At 33.5% G+C, this 22,082-nt stretch overlaps 3 protein-coding genes across 3 annotated transcripts; 2 read left to right on the top strand and 1 right to left on the bottom strand.

The window, feature by feature from the left end:
- The first annotated feature begins 7,722 nt into the window (after window positions 1-7,722).
- Window positions 7,723-11,065, top strand: LOC11445843 (uncharacterized). Its single transcript, XM_003621630.4, has 2 exons — window positions 7,723-8,873; window positions 10,651-11,065. The coding sequence occupies exon 1, from the start codon at window positions 7,874-7,876 to the stop codon at window positions 8,834-8,836; it is 963 nt and encodes a 320-aa protein (XP_003621678.1). The 5' UTR covers window positions 7,723-7,873; the 3' UTR covers window positions 8,837-8,873; window positions 10,651-11,065.
- A 2,102-nt stretch (window positions 11,066-13,167) lies between these two features.
- Window positions 13,168-16,561, top strand: LOC11438281 (F-box/LRR-repeat protein At3g26922). The gene is made up of 5 exons (XM_039828339.1): window positions 13,168-13,288; window positions 13,585-14,501; window positions 14,678-14,844; window positions 15,027-15,160; window positions 16,325-16,561. The coding sequence occupies exons 2-4, from the start codon at window positions 13,596-13,598 to the stop codon at window positions 15,040-15,042; spliced, it is 1,089 nt and encodes a 362-aa protein (XP_039684273.1). The 5' UTR covers window positions 13,168-13,288; window positions 13,585-13,595; the 3' UTR covers window positions 15,043-15,160; window positions 16,325-16,561.
- Window positions 16,562-18,014: 1,453 nt separating this feature from the next.
- On the bottom strand, window positions 18,015-21,748 carry LOC11446816 (chitinase-like protein 1). The gene is made up of 3 exons (XM_003621632.3): window positions 21,197-21,748; window positions 19,864-20,023; window positions 18,015-18,724 (listed from the first exon to the last, which is right to left on the bottom strand). Exons 1-3 carry the CDS (start codon window positions 21,582-21,584, stop codon window positions 18,313-18,315), a joined length of 960 nt encoding a protein of 319 aa, XP_003621680.1. The 5' UTR covers window positions 21,585-21,748; the 3' UTR covers window positions 18,015-18,312.
- Between the last annotated feature and the right edge of the window lie 334 nt (window positions 21,749-22,082).

Consider the following 22,082-nt stretch of genomic DNA (forward strand, 5'->3'; position numbering starts at 1 on the left):
CTCAAGTCCCAAGAAGGCAAAAAGGACTATAAATTCTGAGACTATAGTCATGCCCAGTTTTGAAGCTTCTGAGGAATTAAAGCAATATGCTAGGGAGTATTCTGCATCCAAGATAGCAGAAAGGAAAAGGATGAAGGAACTGTATGAGAAGCAAAGGGATGAGCGTCTCAAGGCTGCAGGGTATGTGCCTACTCCTGACATTGCTGCTTTAGCATCTGAGTTAGAGCAAGAAACAGTTCAGTATGGAGCAACTCTGCTTTCACAAGCCTTGAAGAATAAGCAAGCTTCAGGAGCTACTTCATCAGAACCTGTTGCAAAAGCTCCAGAAGCAGTTCATCCAGAAGCTCAATCTTCAGGTAATTCATCCAAACCTGATATCTATACTCAGATTCCTTCTCTACCCTCTTCACCCTCATCATCATCAACTGAATCAGATGACCAACCCCTTAGTCAACACATAGACAAACTTCTAAAAACCAAACCTACCAAACTAACAGAATTTGGAACACTTGACTATGAGCAAACTCAAATAGAATTTTCTAAGAATAGGATTAAGCTTTGTGAGAAATTCAATTTGCCTGCTACTCATCCACTTTATCCAGATATTCCAGAACCTGTTAGTGTACAACACCCTCAACCCAACCAAGAACCTAACCAAACAAACCCACAAAATGACCAAACTCCACAAAGAGCCTCTGAAGTAGTTTCAGAAGCAACTACTTCAGAAATCCCCCAACAACAAGAATCCTCAACCTTACACAATCTAGAAAAACACTTAGGTGGTGAAATGCAACCTACACCTACAAAGGCCTTTAAGACAGTCCCTGGAAAGACTGTTTTAGAAAATCAACAAACAGAAACCATCCCTGAGCAAACTGTTCCTGAACAAACTGTTCCTGAACAAGCTGCTTCTGAACAAGTTGCTTCTGACCAACAACAAACACCTTCTGACCATCAAACAACAGAACCACCAATAATTGACCTAACCTCTTCTGACCAACAAACAGCTTCTGACCAACCCTCCACATCTCATACAACTCAATCTGAACCTTCAACCATCCCTGACTCTATCCTTGAATCTGAGTATATAGATGAACAGTTAATCAGGCTTAGTGATGAGATTCAGACACTGATTCTTCGCAGAACAGTTCCTGTACCTCCTATTCACTATCTTGATCAGTGGATGGATCTAAAAAAGAGTTTTGATGACCTGCTGGATCAGCTAAGCTCTAAGTGTGTCTCATCTCACTCTGCCATGCTGCAAAAGATGTTGGATGATATGCATGAAGCAGCTAGAGTGAAAGAGCTGAATTACGTGCCTCTGCTGGACATCACTCCTTTCTATCCAGAAGAAGAGTACATCACAAGGGCTGCAAGAATTCATGCTGGGTATAAAAGAAGAATGAGAGAAAAGGATGAGCTACTTAAGAAGAAGGATGAGCAAATTAAGTATCTTTTGGAACAGATGTACAAGCAAGCCCAACCTTAGTTGCACACCCATTTTTTTTGCTTGTTTTAATCTTTGTTCTAAGTACTTTAGTTGCACTGCATTTGTATCTTAACTTTTCAATATATATATATTATCATTGTTTCTGGATCTTGTGCTTTTCACCTTCAATATGTTTTACAAGCTTTAACTCTGATGATATTTACTGTTTTTAATGCTGCTTGCTCTGATATACTGTATTTTTAAAGGTTATATGTTTATTGCTCTGATACTCTTTCTTTTGTTTTTATTCTTTTTGTTGATGACAAAAGGGGGAGTAAATGTATAGTATTTTAAGGCACTGAGCCCCACTATAACCACTTCTAAACTTTTTTAAATACTTATGATATTATTTTTATGAGTATTTTATTGAAATTTAATTAATAAGAATAGAACTCAGGGGAAGCTTACAAACCTCACCTTAAAGATCTATTAGACTCAGGGGGAGCTTACAAACCTCTATCCCAGTGGTCAACTTATTAATTAGATCAACATCAATTGAACATTTTAAATACTATTGTTTATCATCATCAAAAAGGGGGAGATTGTTGGAACAAAATGTGTTTCACAATGAACCTTATTAAGTTTTGATGATAACAAGGTATTAAAAATTGTCAATTGGTTATTACTAATAATTGTTCAAGTGTACAGGACCAAAGGCTACTCAAGTTATTTCAATAGGTCTTGGAAGAACAATGGAAAGAAAAAGAAATTCTGAGCATCTGAAGAAAACTGCTCCTGAAGCTGAAGTGCTTCTGAAGTGATGACGTCATCAGAAGCAGAAGGTCATCAGAAGCAAAAGTTTTCATCAGAAGCAATATCTTCACCAGAAGCTACGTTTGATCCTTTAATCAAACTGAAGATTCAAAGTAGCTGATTCTCAATTCAGTCTTATCCAAGAAGAACGAAGAATTGAAAGGGAGGTATCAACGGATATATGGATAGCACTGAGCACTTGTCTCTCGTTAATAGAGTTGACAAAGTACAAGTGTACAACCACTACCTCCACTACTCTGTTTTCTGTCTACGCTACAAGACAAAACAACAGCCATGCCTGCAGAATTTGTACATTCAAGTTGGGAATGAATTTGAAGCTTATTCTTCAAAGGACTACACCCAAATCAGGCAAAGGATTACTGGTGGATGATCAAAGAATTTCAAACGACTCTTTAGACGTGCTGATTATCTCAACGTCTCTTTCACGCCTCTATATAAAGGAGTGAAGACTTGAAGATTGTAGATAGAGATACATAAGTTCAAAAGCGCCAAAACTCTGTCAATTTGATTCTACAAAGCACACTGAATTTCTGCACTGATTTGATACATCTTAGAAATTCAAAGTCTAGAGTCTGTACTGTATTGTATTGTGAACACCACTGATTGTATATCAAGTGTTCAACTCAAACTCAATTCTCTGTATTTTTGTTTGATTAGAAGTCTCTTGCCTGCGTGCTTGAGCATTAGAAGTCTCTTGCTTAGTGCTTGAGCATTGGAAGACTCTTGCGTGTGTGCTTGAGCATTTTTGTGAAGTCTCATACTTAGAAAGTATTGAGCAGTTGTAATCTTTGTGATTATAGTGAAATCTCCTTGGAAGTGCAAGGGGGACTGGACTACTTCCGTGTTGTGGAAGGAACCAGGATAACTGCTTGTGTCTTTGTCTTTCTTTTCTCTGCTCTGTTCTTTTCCGCTGCAATCTGACTCTGATCATTTCATCAGAAGCAATCAAACTGCTTCTGAAGTTTTATCAGAAGAAGTATTTTTTAAGAGAAAAAGAAAACACAATTCAACCCCCCCCCCCCCCCCCCCCCCCCCCTTCTTGTGTTTTTCACCTTCAATTGGTATCAGAGCTTGCTCTGTTATCACAGCACTTAACCGTGTTACAGTTCAAGATCTATTAGAAAAACATGTCTGGAGATGAGGAATCAGTTACTACAAAATACACAAGTGTCAAGCATGACTATGATACTGCTGACAAGAAAACAGACTCTGGAAAAGCTCCAAAGTTTAATGGAGATCCAGAAGAGTTTTCATGGTGGAAAACAAATATGTACAGCTTTATCATGGGATTGGATGAAGAGTTATGGGATATACTGGAAGATGGAGTTGATGATCTGGATTTAGATGAAGAAGGAGCTGCTATAGACAGAAGAATACATACTCCTGCTCAGAAGAAGCTTTATAAGAAACACCACAAGATAAGAGGAATCATTGTGGCTTCTATACCTCGCACCGAATACATGAAGATGAGTGACAAATCTACTGCGAAGGCTATGTTTGCTTCTCTATGTGCAAACTTTGAAGGCAACAAGAAGGTGAAAGAGGCTAAAGCTTTGATGCTAGTTCATCAGTATGAACTTTTCAGAATGAAGGATGATGAGAGTATAGAAGAAATGTAATTTATTTTCACCATTCTCACGTACAAATGTCATTCTCATATGATATACACCCTAGACTATCAAATTTAATAGTTTTTTTTTTTTGTTGACGGAAATATTTAATAGTTGTAATTACTATTGTACATTGAACTAGGACAAAAAAAACTATATATATTGACTGAATGATGTATTTTATAACTTGATATACTAAGCAATAGGGGGTTCAAAACCGACCAAATTAATAAAAAAGCGCAAACCGAATCAATCCAAACCGAAGCCGTAAAAAATCGTATTTGGTTCGGATGTATTCAAATCGTTTTCTTACTTAACTTATTGGTTTGTGATTTTTATTTTACCAATCGAACTAAACCAAACCAAACTACAACTTAAGAAAAATACTAATTAAACATATATCACCTAGACTAATACTCATAGAAGCTCAATGAAAACTTTAATAAAATGACATATTTTTTCTCTTGTTAAGTTTCTTCTTTATTTTTTATTTCAACAATATTTTTACGTGTTACTTGAATTTTTAGAGAATGATAAAATCTTAGTCTTTGCATTTCTTACAAAATAAAATTATTTTTTGCACACGTTTTTAATTTGGTTTATTTTGTTGGGAATATTGTTAGATGAAAATTTAATTTTAATGTTGGATGAAATTTAAAACATTGTTGAAAATATGTTGTGTTTTAACTTTTTAACTTGATTTTAAGGTTGAAAACAAAAAATTGTATTGTCTCGACAAAAATCGCTTAAACCGATCCAACCCAAACCGCATTTGTTTTGTTTGGTTTGGTTTGGATTTTATTTTAAAAGTCAATCGTACCATACCAAACCCCATGTTTGCTTATCTTGCCGTTCGGATAATTTTTAACCTCAAATCGAACTAAACCGCACCGCGAACACCTCTATTAAGCAATATTTTATCCTATAATAATCATAACATTCTTGTAAAATATTATTGAGGCATATCATTAAGATTAAGTTAAAATTGATGCAAATCTTTTAAAATAAGTTTGAATGATCGTTGTAAAATCTGAATTTATTAAAATTACAAACACTCCTTCAAATTCTGTTCTATTAGTAATTTTATGTATTATAAAATTGACTAGAAAAAAATTGAAATCAAGTTAACGACAACTAAAAGATTATTATAACAACACCTCACTAATAAAATAAAATAAAATATAACAACACCTCACACACATAAAAAAATATCACAACATAGTGGAATGTGTATAATCTATTTTCTTGTTTGGTCAATTAGTCTAGTAGTTTTTTTTTAGACAAAATTAGCCTAGTAATTAGAAATAAGTGAGAAGTCTGTGTTCGAACCTTAACCCCTACCAATTAATAGAGTTTTTATTGGAGGCTTTTATTCCCTGATACTTTCATCATGGTCTTCGTTGTTTTATTATTATTATTATCTTATTTTAGTTTGTCCTCATGGCTCCGCACTTTCTTACAGGCATTCTCTTTTTGTCTTTGAATGTGTCTAGTTCATAGTCAAATTATCTCTTGACTTGCTTTGAATCGCGAATTGGTACGTGTGTATCAGTTGGCGGTACTTTTGCAAATTGGTTCACACAAATTCTCTCGTAATTTGTGGAAATTGACGAATTGATGTAAGTGTGTGAAGATCGAAGAAAGAGAAAGAAGAAGTTGAGTAGGAGATGAACGAGAAAGAAAAACCTTCTGATGGAGAAAATAAATTTTGGATAAAACCTTTTTGAAGCTTGAAGAAATAGATCATTTTCAAAATAACGCCAATAATAAAGAAAAAAAAGTGAAAGAAAAGTGAATATAAAAAAAAGGTTTTTGAAAGTAGACACTAGTTTGTTGGAGCAAGCAACCATAATTCTTTTAACTTTTTGCACTATTAATGAATTTAATTAATTAAATATTAAGAGGATTTGAGTACCAGGACGGAGATATTTCCTAGTTCTCTTAATGATGGAGGCACATTTACAATTTTTGTGAACTGTTTGTATGCTTAGTTAGATTTTCGGTTTGTTCTCATTGTCAATTCAGTCATTGCAATTGTGGAAATGATTTTTATTTTTATTTTGCTGCCACAGAGAATTCTCCATAGTATTCTTGAGTAAAAGAGATTATGAGCAGAGTAGAATAAAGAGAGATTGTTTATATGTCAGTTTGGTAAATACAGAATTCGGTTACGGTTGAACCTGAATTCTCAGTACTGAATTGCACATCAGAATTGAACAAGTTTACTATCAACTTTAAGGCAACCATAGTCTATATGTCTATCATTGATTTGGATACTGAATACATATTAAGATTTGTTGTCAAATTTAGCCAATACATTTAAGCCAACCACATAATTTCTTCTCAAACTCAATCTAATTATAAGATCATGGCTTACATTAATGCATTGCCTAGCACAATGGCAAGGCTATAAGAAATGTATCTTGCATTTTCTGGAGAAATCCTATCTTGCATTAAAATGAGCCAGTTATCCAAAGCTTGCACATTATCTTTCATGCATTGTAGTGCTTTGCTTAATAAGTAATCTTTTTTGGTCGAAAGACTTAATAAGTAATCTATATAATTGGAATATGCAGGACAATTTTCCACTTTTCTGTATAGCAAAGATCTTGGTCCTCGCGTGTAGTTTCTGCTATCTAAATATTATCCAAACCTTCTCTCAAAAAAAAAAAAAATATTATCCAAACCTCAACGGGTAAAGATCCTCTCCATTTATAAAAATATATGGAAGATGACATTTGAAAAGAGAGACAAAAAATAAATGGTGGGTTCTAAGTGAGCTCGACTATCATTAATTATTTTATACTTTTTATGTGTCTTTATCTCTTCAAATGGAACAAATGGAGAAAGTTATAAATTGAGAGGATCCTAACTCAACCTGGACGAGTTAAATTCATTTCCATCAGCTAAAAGTAAATGAATAATGTCATTTGGTGAGAGATAGATAAAATATATATATACATATATATTAGTAGGTCTTACCATTAAGTGGAATCCATTGCTATTAATCATTTTCAAAGTTTTATCCAAATTATGTTTTTCAAAAAATCATATTTTTCAAAGAAAAATTAAATGAAAATTGCATTTAATTTGTTCTCTCTCACATTTTCTTCTACCTAACAAATAACTAGTTTCTCGAAGAAAAAAAATCAATGAAAAATGTTTTTACATTATTTCGCGAAACTAATTCTAACGAGAACACAAGATGTTTTAGTTTTTTTTAACAAGTGTGAAATCATTTTTTTTCCTTATAATTTAGGATCGTGGAAGTACTAATGAAGAGGAGTATTTTGTCATTTTATAATAGTAATCATTATTTAGTTTCTCATGTTCAATATATTTAGACTATGTTTGATAAAAATAATGAATAACTGATAGCGATAACTGATAGTTTATAGTTGATTTGTTGAATCTTACAAGTTAATTAATGGTGTTTGGTAAAATTAGTATTTTACCAATTAATAGTATTTAAGAGTTTATAATACAATCTATACAAATTACTCCCTCCGTCCCAAATTGTATATCACTTTAGAAAAAATATTTGTCCCAAATTATATGTCGCTTTACAATACCAATGAAAAATTAATGTCATTTTTTCCTATTATATCCTTAACTATTTATTATTCTCTCTTCTTTCAATTCATTCATTTATCTTTCTCATATCATTTATTGAAGACAATTTTGTAAAACAACTCATAATATCTTTTTTCCACACAATATTAATTACATTTTTTAACATGTGTGAAATATCCAAAACGTCATGCAATTTGAGACGGAGAGAGTAGTATTTAAGATTTTTAGTCATTTATCAAAATATTTTTCGCCATGTTTGTGTTGTGGAAGTGGAGGAATAGAAGACTGTGTGAAGTTTTAGAGAGATGGATCGGACGGTGGAGATGGTGTTTGGTGGGGATATTGAAGTGAGAGATCTTTAAAGAAAGAACAGACTGGCTTTGAGAATTGAATTTCCCTTTTCTTCATTCCCACTTCAAAGGAAACAATGGATCTAGCTCAAGAAGAACTTCAATTTCTCAACATCCCAAACATCTTAAAAGAATCAATTTCAATCCCTAAAATTTCCCCTAAAACCTTCTACTTAATTACCCTAACCCTAATTTTCCCTCTTTCTTTTGCAATTTTAGCTCATTCCCTTTTCACACACCCCTTAATTTCTCAGCTTCAATCTCCTTTCACTGATCCTTCACAAACCTCTCATGATTGGACTCTTCTCCTCATCATTCAGTTTTTCTACCTCATTTTCCTCTTTGCTTTTTCTCTCCTCTCCACCGCCGCCGTCGTTTTCACCGTCGCTTCTCTCTACACCTCAAAGCCTGTTTCTTTTTCAAACACTATTTCAGCAATTCCTAAAGTTTTTAAGCGTTTGTTCATTACTTTCTTGTGGGTCACTCTACTTATGATTTGTTACAATTTTCTTTTTGTTCTTTGTTTGGTTCTTATGGTTGTAGCAATTGATACTGATAACTCTGTTTTGTTGTTCTTCTCTGTTGTTTTTATTTTCGTTTTGTTTCTTGTTGTTCATGTTTATATAACTGCTTTGTGGCATTTGGCTAGTGTTGTGTCTGTGCTTGAACCTCTTTATGGTTTTGCTGCTATGAAGAAGAGTTATGAGTTGTTGAAGGGAAGGGTTAGATATGCTGCACTTTTGGTTTGTGGCTATTTGCTTATTTGTGCTGTTATTAGTGGAATGTTTAGTGTGGTTGTGGTACATGGTGGTGATGGTTATGGCGTGTTTTCTAGGATTGTCATTGGTGGGTTCTTGGTTGGTGTTCTTGTCATTGTGAACTTGGTTGGGTTGTTGGTGCAGAGTGTGTTTTACTATGTTTGCAAGAGTTATCATCATCAAGGGATTGATAAGAGTGCTTTACACGATCATCTTGGTGGCTACCTTGGAGAATATGTGCCTCTTAAGAGCAGTATTCAAATGGAAAATTTGGATGTATGATTCTGGGATGAGACGGTAACCCAAGTGGGTTTGATTTGTAAGTTTATTTTTCTTACTTATGATCATGTAATGAAATTGTGTAAAACGGTCGGGAATGAAAAGACTAATGATAGATTGTATGTTGGTTGAATTTTCAATAATTGCATGTATAGTATTTCGGTTTTTTCCTCTTTAATGCGGTGTATAGACCAATGCTTGTTTAGCAGTTGTAGCTCATTATTTTCTTTCCTCATAAATGCATTCTGATATCATGGTTGTGTCCATATGCTATCATCCGTTGAATAGAGTAGATGGCTTTTAGCCTTTGTTGGGATGATGCAAATAATATTATGCTTTCAAATTGATATTTATGTATGAAAATACAACTTAGTTCCAAGAATGGATTGGTAGGTAACCTTAAAAAAGAAGCCTTTGTTTCTAATTATCCAGTGTATTTAATTACTTATACTAAGTTTTGCTCTTAGAATAACTAAGAAACCAAAAGCAAAAGTACCTTCAGATTCTGGTGGTATTTGGGGATTCCTAGTCCACACTTTGGCCTCCATTCTCACAAGCATAACAAACAACAACACTATATACCATGGCCTCTATTTGATCTGATAGTTTTATGCGAAGGTCATTGTTCCTTCTATTCGATGCATAATTTGTCTATTGGCACTTTATTTTGATTTGTAAGTTTTGAGGATTTAAATTAAAATCTTTGGTGCAAATCTTTCTGTCTTCCTCTTTCTATAAGCAAATCCACCTCATGATAAACCAAGCGTGTTTCAAAGAGGATAACTAATAGTAGTTAACAATCTCTTAAGTTATAAAGCAAAATTTTGTTTGTCAATTCACATTTTGGACCTTAAGCATCTTAGGTTAGTTGATTAGACATTCAAAAACTGGTTCATGTTGTTGTGCATACACTGCTAAATAAAGTTTCAAATTATCATGCCACTCTAATTTCCAGTTCCAGGGGAATGGTACTGATTTAACAGTATCTAGAGTTTTGTTATTGATAAGCCAATGACAAGCACACTAGGGAAACATTGACCTTAATCAGAACATCTAAGTTAAGAATCTTAGTGGAATACTCTTTGTCAAAGAGTATGATCTTAGAGTGCAGTTAATTATGATTGGTTTCCATATCCCTAATAAAATTAAAATAAAATATTAAAGCTGAAAACTTAAGACTTAGACAGATCAAATCCATTCACATAGCAAATACTCTGGAGTTATGTACTCCAACTGTTTTTCTATTGTTGATTCATTCATTTATTTTGCTATTCCTATTTGTTTTGATTGATTGGTATTGCTTAGTTTGTTTGGCTGATTATTTGCAATAATAGTGAAGATTTTAAGTCTACATCTAATATCTAATTTAGACTGAGGTTAAATGAGAATCAACTTAGCAAACTTGAAAATCTATCTCTTCTCCTCTTGTGTAGTATGCCAATGGGTTGACAAGTGACTAGGGGATTTTAGGCCTTGCAAGCTTTTAATTATCAGTTGTGGCTTTTAGTTCTCAGCACGAATTTCTTACGATTCTGTCATGAAGTGGTTTTGAGCTTATTTTGTAGAAGCTACGATAATGTTGGAAGCCTTTACAATCCTTGTGAACTGTTTGTATGCTTAGTTAGGTTTTTGTTCTTGAACTTGAATGTTGTGTTTAATTTGCATGCTATTATTCTAGGAGACGGAGAATGCTAAAATAACTACAATTTTATTTTAAAAAATTTGATACTTTTAGGTTATATTCACATAAATTTCTTCTACCAACTTTGATCGAATAAATTCCATAATATGTTTTTTTTTCTGGTATAACAATGCAGGAACTGATTTCTTTTGTCCATTTTGTCTTGGTGACAAAATTCCTGTTTTTCATGTTCTTGAGCAAGCTGGGCAATTTCAAAGAAGCATAATTTGAAAGTAAGAAGGTTTTGAATCAAACTTTACAATCTTCAGAATTGCACTCACTCTTATGCTTTAGTATTTATGTATAAACAGAGTTGGGGTAAAGTTATGGAGGCACTGACAGATGTAGTTGAGTGATGTTTGTAACTTAAGTTTTCATGAAACTTAAATGTTACTATGACATTTATGCTGTACAATATGTTGATTTTCTTTATGTCTTGAAGGTTAGAAACTATGTGATTCAATCTACTATACTCCTTGCTGAGAAGTGAGAACGTATGATGAGTAAAAAATAATGAATGAACTTTTGTTTGACGGCGTGGATTGCTGTTATGTGTTTCTTTTAATTGTATGCAAAAACATTTCTTCTAATGCTAAAAGATGTGTCTGTCCCCTTTCCTTCCCAAGAGGCTGTAATTTTTTTTCAACGGACAACGAGCTCAATTCAGATGAGCTCCAATGGCATAAATAAAAAAGAAAGAACCGCTAACTACCAAGAGGCAACAAGAAAGGGACGACAGTGTTCACTCTGCTAGGTTACTTGAGAAAGTTAAGGTGATGGAATATGTTTGGTCTCAACTAGAAATTGACCAAATAGAAGTAACTATTCATCTTCCAAGTTGATTCTCATTGTCAATTTGGTCCTTGCAATGGTGGAAATGTTAACTAGAAAAGAAAAAGAAAAAAAAAAAAATCATTTTTCAGTCCAATATGTCAACATTTGGCCATGTCATCAAAACCAAATTGTGACTGTATTGGCTTTCAGAGATTCGAATCATGGTTTAAAAAAAAAAAAACCATCTAGGGATTACCGGAAAACAGGCGACACTTTCAGACTCAAAAATGGTTGTTTACTCTTTAATTTTGTTGGGTTGAGACCTATAACAAGTCCTTCATTAAAAATAGAATACCTCATGCTTTTGTCCCTCACAATTAAAAAGCAAGACATTTTGTTTATACATAATTGTACTTGTTTGGTCCTTGCAAATATGTCTTGTTTTGGTTTTAGTCTTTGTAATTTTTTTGTTTTGTTTTTGGTCCCTACAAATATGTTTCGTTTTGGTTTTGGTCCCTGACCCAACTTTTGTGATGATTTGTACACGTGGTACACAGTGGCGGAGCTAGAAAAAAAGTCTAGGGTGGGCCATAAATAGTGATGGAGCTTGATTTTCTTACAAGTACATTTTATCATTGGTTAGTTCCAATGACTACAAATTTGTTATTTGTTGAATATAATTCAAACCGGTATTTTAAAATCTGAACCGTTTATCAACCTTGATAAAGTACAAGATAATTGATCGAACAACTAGGTCATTGAACCTAACGACTGAATTAAATGACTCGACTTCAATAAACAAATGTATCGGTATTAAATCGAATTGAATCAAACGACCGAGTAAAAAAAATTAAAATAAAACTCATTACATATATATTAATGTAAAAAAGATCATTACATAAGAAAATATACTTATAATCAAGTACAATAATGAAATATATTTTAATTTGATAAAGAATATAGTATTTTTTTTTTTTACCTTTTTTTAGGGAAGTATTTTTTTTTACCGAAAAAATAATGTTTATACAATTAAATATTTTTATGATATCATGTTTTTTAAGGATATTTTAACATTTATGTTATATGTTATGCATTATAAAAGATGGTTGAGGTCTTCTTTTATATAAAAAAATATGTTATGTGTTTTAAAAGAGAATTTTTTTGAAAAAAAAGAGTTGAAGTTCCCTTTATATAAAAAAAATAAAATAAAAGAGTACCCAAAAATAAGAGTAAGGAAGGAAAAGATTATTTTAAATTGAATAAAGGAGTTATGTTTTATTAAAGAAAGAAAGGATTAAGTAAAAAAAAAAGGATTATTTTAACAATTATGAATGCTTTTTTTTATACAAAAGAAAATGAAAATGGCTTTGGCAAGAGCTGAACCTAGCACATAAGACTTGGTAAAAAGGTTCTTAACCACTACAGCATGCTATTACAAAACATAATATATATAATAAGAAAAAAAGTTGGGGGTGGGTCATGACCCACCTTGGTCCATGAGGGGCTCCGTCTCTGGTGGCAGATGATGACTGAACCCATTTATTAGAAAATAGTCGTGTAAATCTTTTGATTTTTAAAAAGGTTCCTGCAAAATATTTTACTTTTAAAAATAGTCTTTGAAGGACTATTTTTCAAAAATAAAATATTTTTTCAGAGACCAAAAACAACAATTTTTTTTATGGACTAAAATCAAAATGAAACATATGATACACAACCGATATTTTAGCAAAAAAAAAAAAATTTAAGTGTGTCGAAGCTTTTTACATTTTAGGTTTGTCTCTGACTAAGTACAATTCTTCATTTCTTCCAACTTTGGTACGATTGATTCATCTTCCACCCTCTTCACATCGAACAATTCCCTTTCAATAAACACTGACCCATCCCTCTCTCCTTTCTCTTTCAAAAACCCTCTTTCGTTTATTCTTCTTCTCAACACTATTCAACAACGTTTCTTCTCTATCTGATTCCAACGTTGCTGTCTATAATTCCCAGTAGTAACGGTAAGTGTCTTCTTACCATTTTCTCTGTTTTTAACTTACTTAGTTTTGATATGTTCAACGTGTTCCCAATTAATATTCGGGCTAGTTCGTAGTGAACTGAATATGATTTCTGTTCCATTTTCATTCAATTCAAAACCCTTGTTCCGCTACTTGTAACTTTGTAGGACCAGAGTTTCAAGACAAAGCTAAGGTATCAACTCCATTTCAGAAGCCAATTGCGCAATGCATTTTGAAAACCTATCTTCGCTTTTTAATTTTCAATACTTATCGCTGAATCACTTCTTACTCACTCACAGGTTCTGAAACAATGAAGCCAGGAAGAAAAAAATACAACGACGATGTAAAAGAAGATGAAGATCGCCTCAGTGACTTACCCGATTGTGTTATTCTTCACATACTCTCTTTTTTGGACACCATAGACGCTGTTCAAACTTGCATTCTATCCAAAAGATGGAACAATCTCTGGAAATATCTTCCTACCCTTATATTAAGTTCTTCAAATAAATTTGTGTCTCGCATTTTGTCTCTTCGTAATGCGTCAACCCCACTGCGCGCTCTCCATTTTCAGCGCCATGGTACTATGTATCCCCGTCTACTCCAACGGATGATCAAATATGCTGTTTCACATCACGTCCAGGAATTAAGTATCAATCTCAGCTCTGATATTCAACATTTTCCAACTTGCTTATTTTCATGTCACACTTTAACTTCTCTCAAACTTGTTATTAACCACCCTACACTCTATGCGGGAACATTATTTCCTAGTTCTCTTAATTTGCCAGCATTAGCCACCTTGTTTCTAGAGTCATTCACCTTTCCTGTTGACGATGATGGTCATACTGAGCCTTTTTCGGCATTTAGTAGTTTGAATAGTTTGATCATTCGGGGTTGTAAAGTTCTTGATGAACAAAACCTCTGGATATTAAGTGCTACACTTGCCAATTTAACTTTAGACACTGGTTGGGCCTACAATTATGGCAAAATCGAGTTATCTACTCCAAGTCTTTGCACCTTTGTCTTTGTTTGTATCGGAGGTTTTCCTGCTCTGAAACTACATGGGATAGAGAGCAATCTCTCTTCTGTCAAACATGTAAAGATTGATGTAAGCATAGCGTCAAGGTCTATTGATGTAGATATTTCTTTGGTTCTTCTCAACTGGCTGGTTGAACTTGCTAATATCAAATCATTGACAATCAATCATAATGCTCTAGAGGTACTTTCGTCGAAGTTTGATTTGAGGAAGTATTAGTTGATTCATTTTTTATTTTCACTTTTTATTATTTTCTTAGTACGCTTCCTTTTCTATTTTAGTTCTATTTTTTATTTTTTATTTTTAAATACAACTTGCATTAAATTGATCCTGATTCACAATCATTCTTGATTGATCAGGTTCTCTCGAAAGTTCCTGATTTATTGAAGGTTGAGTTTCATTCCTTGTGTAGCTTGAAGTCACTTAGAGTAAAAACGAGGACACCTTCATGCATACCTAATGGGACTTTTGACTTTTTGCTTCAAAACTCACCCTCAACAAAGGTTGAAATCATAGATCCTTTCAGGTAAATGTGCATTTAACTTGTTGAGCACAGTTTTTCTGGTTTGGTTTTTGCAATGCAGTTAGTTTAGTTGCTGAAAGTTGTCCCTTGTTTAAAGTTGTTCACATCCCTAGATTTATATGTTAAGTGAGATGGAATAAGAAACCCAAACAATATCTTGGATTTGAGTGGGTTATATGTTGCAGAGCTATTTCAACATAGATAATAAAGCAAAAGTACCTTCAAATTATGGTGGTATTTGAGGAATTCTTAGTCCACACTTTGGTCTCCATTCCCACAACCACAACAAACAACAACACTATATATACTACACTACCATGTAAGAACCCCAGTTTCGTTTACTGGTGATCTATTTGGTCTGATAGTTTTAGGTGAAGGTCATTGTTCCTTCTATTGGATGCATAATTTGTCTATTGGCACTTTATTCTGATTTTGTAGTTTTGAGGATTTAAATTAAAGTCCCTGGTGCATATATTTCTGTCTACCTCTTTCTATAAGCAAATCCACCTCATGAAAAACCAAGCAAGTTTCAAAGAGGATAAGTAGTAGTTAACAATCTCTTATAAAATAACGTTTTGTTTATCAAACCACATTTTGGACCGTAAGCATCTTAGGTTAGTTTATCAAACATTCAAAAACATTGCTAAATAAAGTTTCAAATTCTCAGTTGTTGATTACAGTTTCTAGAGTTTATTTATTGATAAGCCGATGACAAGCACACTAGTGGAACATTGACCTTAATCATAAGTTCTTAGCGGAATGCTCTTTGTTTTGATTGGTTTCCATAACCCTGATAAATTGAAATAAAATATGAAAGCTAAAAACTTTAAGACTTAGACAGATCCGATCCATTTAAATAGCAAATACTCTGGAGTTATGTACTCCAACTGTTTTTCTTTAGTTGATTCACTTTTTTATTTTGCTATTCCTATTCTTTTTGATTGATTGGTATTACTTAGTTTGTTTGGCTGATTATTTGTATATACTTTTTGCAATTATAGTGAAGATTTTAAGTCTACATCTAATATCTAATTTACAGAGTTTAAATGAGAATTAACTTAGCAAACTTGGAAATCTATCTCTTCTCCTGTTGTGTAGTATGCCAATGGGTTCACAAGTGACTAGTGGATTTTAGGCCTTGCAAGCTTTTAATTATCAGTTATGGCTTTTGGTTTTCGTGGCACCAATTTATTATGATTCTGTCATGAAGTGGTCTTGAGCTTATTTTGTAGACGCTACAATAATGATGGAAGCCTTTACAATCTTTGTGAACTGTTTGTTTGCTTAGTTAGGTTTTTGTTCTTGAACTTGAATGCTGTGTTTAATTTGCATGCTATGTTTCTAGGAGATGTAGAATGCTAAAATAACTGCAATTTTATTTTAAAAAATTTGGTACTTTTAGGTTATATTCATATACATTTCTTCTACCAACTTTGATCGTATAAATTCCATAATATGTTTTTTTTTTGGTATAAAGATCCAGGAATTGATTTCTTTTGTCCATGTTGTCATGGTGGTGACAAAATTCCTGACTTTCATGTTCTTGAGCAAGCTGGGCAATTTCAAAGAAGCAGAATTTGAAAGTAAGAAGGTTTTGAATCAAACTCTACATCGTCAGAATTGCACTCTCGTTATGCTTTAGTTTTTTATTTTTGTTTTTGGTCTCTGCAAATATGCCTCATTTTGGTTTTGGTCCCTGACCCCACTTTTGTGATGATTTGCACAGGTGGCAGAAGATGACTGAACCCATTTATTAGAAAAATTGTCCCTGCAAAATCTTTTGATATTTAAAAAGGTCCCTGCAAAATATTTTGTTTTTGAAAATAGTCCCTCCAGGGACTCTTTTCAAAAGTAAAATATTTTGCAGGGATCAAAAACAACAAAAAAAAAATTACAGGGACTAAACCCAAAACAAGACATTTTTGCAGGGACCAAAACCATATTTTAGCCTAGTTTTTATGTATAAACACAGTTGGGATAAAATTCTGGAGGCACTGGCAGATGTATTTGAGTGATGTTTGTAACTTAGGTTTTCATGAAACTCAAATGTTACTATGACTTTATGCTGTAAAATATGTTGATTTTCCTTTAAGCCTTCAAGATTGGTTAGAAACTATGTGATTCAATCTACTATAATCTCTTTTCATGCATTCTAGGAAAATATAGCCACCTCCTTGCTGAGAAGTGAGAACGCATAATAAGTAAAAAATAAGAGGAATGATATTTGTACAACCAATCATAGACAACTTTTGTGACAACAACTTTTTCTCTCTTATAAAAACAATAGAGAGAGAGAGAGAGAGAAAGAAGAGAGAGAATAAAAACACATGTGAGTATGAGAGAGAGGGTTGTTTCATAAGTTGTCAAAGAGTGGTTGTACAAATATCATTTCTCAAAAAATAAAGAATGAACTTTTGTATGATGGTGTGGATTGATGTTATGTATTTCTTTTAGTTGTACACAAACATTTCTTTCAATGCTCAAAGAAGTGTCCCTTCCCCAAGAGGCGATAATTTTTTTTTCTCTAAGGGACGACGAGCTCAATGCAGATGAGCTCCAATGGTGTACATAAGAAAGAAACAGCCACCAACTATTAAGAGACAACAAGAAAGGGACGGCGGTCTTCAATCTTGCTAGGTAACTTGAAAAACTTGTGGGTGATGGAATATGTTGTCACAAGAAATTGACCAAGTAGAAGTAACTATTCATCTTCCAAGTTGATTCTCATTGTCAATTTGGTCCTTGCAATGGTGGAAATGTTAAATAGAAAAGAAAAAAAAATCATTTTTTGGTCCAATTTGTCAACATTTGGCACATGTCATCAAAACCAAATTGTAACTAGTCTAGAGAAAAAGGTGTGACATGTTTGGCTATCAGAGATTCGAATCATGGTTTCAAAAAAAAAAAAGTACCCTCATCTAGGGATTACTATAAAACAGGCGACACTTTCAGAGACAAAAATGGTTGTTTTCTCGTTAATTTTGTTGAGTTGAGACCTATAACAAGTCCTTCATTAAAAATAGAATACCTCGTGCTTTTGCCCCTCACAATTAAAAAGCGAGACATTTTGTTATTGTACCCATTCAATGTCCCTTGACTCCCCAACTGAAACGCCTATATAGTAGATGATTATATTGCTGGACACTGATAAACAAAAATGAATTGGAATAGAATTTGTTTGAAACAAACAACTTCAAATTTACATTAAAAGAACTTCAACCAAGGAATGTATATAATATCAAAAAACGTTCATAACGTAATTATATACCAGATACAGATTTCATATAAAGTATGATGATATTACAAATTACTTTACTTCTACACAACAACAATAAAAAACTATAAAGAATTCACACACTGCCACACAGCTCAAAATTACTGCATTGCCAATAATTTTAAGAACCCTTATTAGCTTACCATTTTCAAAGGTATAGGCACAACAATATCATATGCGGGTAGACATGATCTAATTTAAGATGCTGCAAGTTTGGTGTTTGGGTTGAAAGGACGCTGCTCAGCACATGTAAGGACATCATGGGTCCCAGCTCGTTCACGACCGACACCAAGAAGGTCGAGATAATATAGGTAATGGGAAACAATATTGTTCATTGAGTCAACATCACCCTGTCCACAAACACCTTCTCCGTAGAGGATGTTCATTGTAGCACCGAAACCAGGAACCCGATTCTCCATGGTGTCGTTCTTGGTAGGCTTCCAGTTGCCAACAAAGGCATCATGAGCAGAGGGTTGTGACTTTTTGATCGGCGTCATCCATTTCCAAATTGCAGCTTGGAAAGCTAGGGTTGCATTCTGCTCTATGTACTCTGGGTGGTCAAGTAGATTCACTTTCAGAGCTTCTCCAGCAGCTCCATAATTGTAGTTCCTATATTGAAGATACCAATGAGTACATTCATAAACCATGCAATTCTAAATTTGAAGTAGTGTTAATGCGTAAAATAGTAGTTTGATTAGATTCTGCCACACAGCAGTGTAATAGCTGTTATTTGACAACATTTTGTACTTAATAGTGTATTGTTAAACAATAGCAATTTGTTCAAATTCCACTACGCTATAGCCGCTATTTAACAACATTGATTTCAAGTAAAACAAGCTCCATTACATATAACTACAACTACTACTTATAAAAGTGTGCATGCAATTCTGGTTAAAATTTTAACAGGAAGTTCATCGTTGCCAAAACACTTAACAAACATGGTACTTAATCTTGTCATTGATGGGCAACTTACTAATATGGTCAAATATACAACACATATGAGACAAAACAGAAAGCTACATATTGTACAATGTAAAGCCTGTGAAAAAGTTTAAGATTCAGCTGGTGTTATAGAAAACCTGCACAAGCATACATTACTTTTACATTTTCATATCAATGATAATTTCACATATCATCGATAAAAAACCCAGTAATACAGCTCTATGTCTCTTTCCCCACTCAGTTGCTCAAATTCTCTATATATTTTCCCCATTCTTTTTCTATTTTATCTCTTATTGCACCAGGCTATTTACTCTAATCTATCAAAACTTCGCAGTGATCAATTAACTCGTATCTTTCTTGATGATGATTTGAAGGATCTATAATTGCCATAATGGGGTGTGGAATAGGATCAACTATGATATTTACACAAAAGAGAGTTCAAGCCAATACTTTCTTAACTAAATTCAGTTCAATGATCAGTTATTGAAGTGCTTTGGATGAACTGATTTATAACAGCACCAGAATCCAAAAGCTGTCTATTTATCACAGTTGAGGGGATGTAACATCACTAATACACAAATAATCTTGCGAGTTCAGTTAAATATCAACCTTCAATGGGTCAGATTAATTTTGTACACAGGTCAGGGATATTGAGGAAGCCTCAAAATGACATTAAACAAGTTTAACGACAATCAGAGGTTCATCAACAGGAAAGAAACATGTAAAACTGGCTACCTTTTGGCCAAAAATAAAAATAAAAAATGCTTTATATTACAAGTATTTAGTAGTGGTATACATATACATACCAGTAGATAGGAATGGCTCCACGTCCGTAGTATTCAGCTCCAGGAGTGCAGGGGTATGTTAATTTGTAATAGTCATCACAATATGTCTGGGCAGGACTCATTTCATGATTGTAACATAGACCCCAGGCCAAAGGTCCTCCGGTTGCCACTCCGTATCCACCTGCATCAGCATTACAAGAACAATAAACATCCAAAGTGTCAAAATTAAAACCAAATCAATCACAACATAATCCAAGTTCAACTATATAACGATAAACTTAAACCAGATCCATCAAATAAACAAACTTTCAGCAAACACAATTTTATCACTATAGTCAGTAGCAGCCACAATAGCGGTACTGCGTAGCGCTATGCAAAACCCCGCTGTATTGCATTTTTTACTAGTGACTGCTAGGCTGATATAGTGAATCTCCATTAAAAACTCAAATATGCCCTAAGGCTAAACTTATAGCCTTCCCCTCTGTCCTTTCTTGGATGTTTTGGTCATTTTCCATAAAATTTATTTGCTTTTCAATATTAGTAACAAACTTTTATTATTTGTTATGAATATGTCTTTAACTTTGAGCTTGCGTGCATGTGTGGTCAAAGTATAAACATTTTGTATTGCTTTCCTAAACTTTGACGTAGCCACTTCGGGGTCAGCCACTTACCATAGTAGGTTTCTATCTTATCGACGTCAAATATGCCACATGTCAGGTCGGTCATAATTGAGACACAACGACGACGACGACAACAACACAATTCTTCACATAATTCACTAGCAAGTAGCAACGATATAACAACAATTAAACAGTTAATATGTCATCATCGCTCACGATAATGTATACAACCTAACATCAACAAACAAATCAAGATTTTCAGCAGAACCGTCAATCTGACAACACAAATTCAATTCATCCAAAATTTCAAACATTGTAGACTCGGATCTAAGATTTTCTCCATTACATTCAAAATAATGTAAAAAAAACAATCCATAATTTTTGTTTTCTGCTCTGAAAATTCTCAACTTAAGCTAATTCAATCACAATTTGCTACTCCAACCCTAACTTGACATAACTTCTTCCCTTGCAAATGGAACCAAACCAAACAGATAACAACAAAGTAAACCAAACTACAACCACCGACAAATCTAATCAACATTTTACAATTTTAGATCTTATATATAGAGAGAACTAATTTCATCAAATCCTACAATTTAGTATCTAAATCACACATGAATTTAATTCATTTACAGTCACAGTAAATATATTTTACACTGTCAATTTAGATAATTAATTAAAAAATAAAGCAAAAATAAGTAAAAATAGGTGTATACTAAAAAAAAATATCTTACAAGAGGTTTTGCTTCCAACGTGTCCGAGAAAAGCGGCAATCTCCATCATCTGTGTAGTCTTATTACCAGTAGTACCAAAACCCAAAGGCTCAAAAAGAGAAGCTGCATTAATAAAAGAATGATAATCCCAAAACCCAACAGCATGAGCAATTGGAGTATTCCTTTTTGAAAACAGATTCTCAAATTGATAGGTTTGAAAATAATCAGTTATTGTTAAATTACAACAATATATTGACCATCCTTTACATTCCCATCCTTTATCACAGTACTTTTTTCCATGCTTGTATTTCACTTGTACCTTTGTGTTTGATGATTCATCACCGTTAACCGTTGTTGTGAGAAGAATGAAGAATGCGAATAACAAAACGACAGCGTTTAGTTTCGCCATCTTTGTGTTTGTGAAAGTGGAATCAGGTTAGATGAATGAAATGAAAGAGAAGAGTGAGGAATGAGTAATGTGAAGTTTTAGAGAGATGGATCGGACGGTGGAGATGGTGTTTGGTGGGGACGTTGAAGTGTTAAGAGAACAGACTGGCTTTGAGGTAAGGAACAACCAAGATACTTCACCGACAGCTGAGGTGGAAGTAAGAAATGACAGTATTGCCATTTGTTGTTTTTTGTTTTCGTCGGTTTGGTTGGTTGGTTGTCTATTCTCATTTCTCCTCAAAACTAAATTGTTTGATGCTGAAAGCAATTAATCAAGTGATTGAGTTTAAGGCGATGGTGAGCTATGTCAAATGGATCTTGATTTTGATTTTGAGGTGAAAAAATTGTTTGTTAGATTATATTTACCTTATAACTAACTTCAAATTAGATGTAACTACTAGATTAGTGATTAACGAGACTTATTTACGGAGTCTATTTGTTAGAATAGGTTAGATTAATT

The sequence above is a fragment of the Medicago truncatula genome, chromosome 7 (genome assembly GCF_003473485.1).
Source record: "Medicago truncatula cultivar Jemalong A17 chromosome 7, MtrunA17r5.0-ANR, whole genome shotgun sequence".
NCBI classification, from domain to species: domain Eukaryota; kingdom Viridiplantae; phylum Streptophyta; class Magnoliopsida; order Fabales; family Fabaceae; genus Medicago; species Medicago truncatula.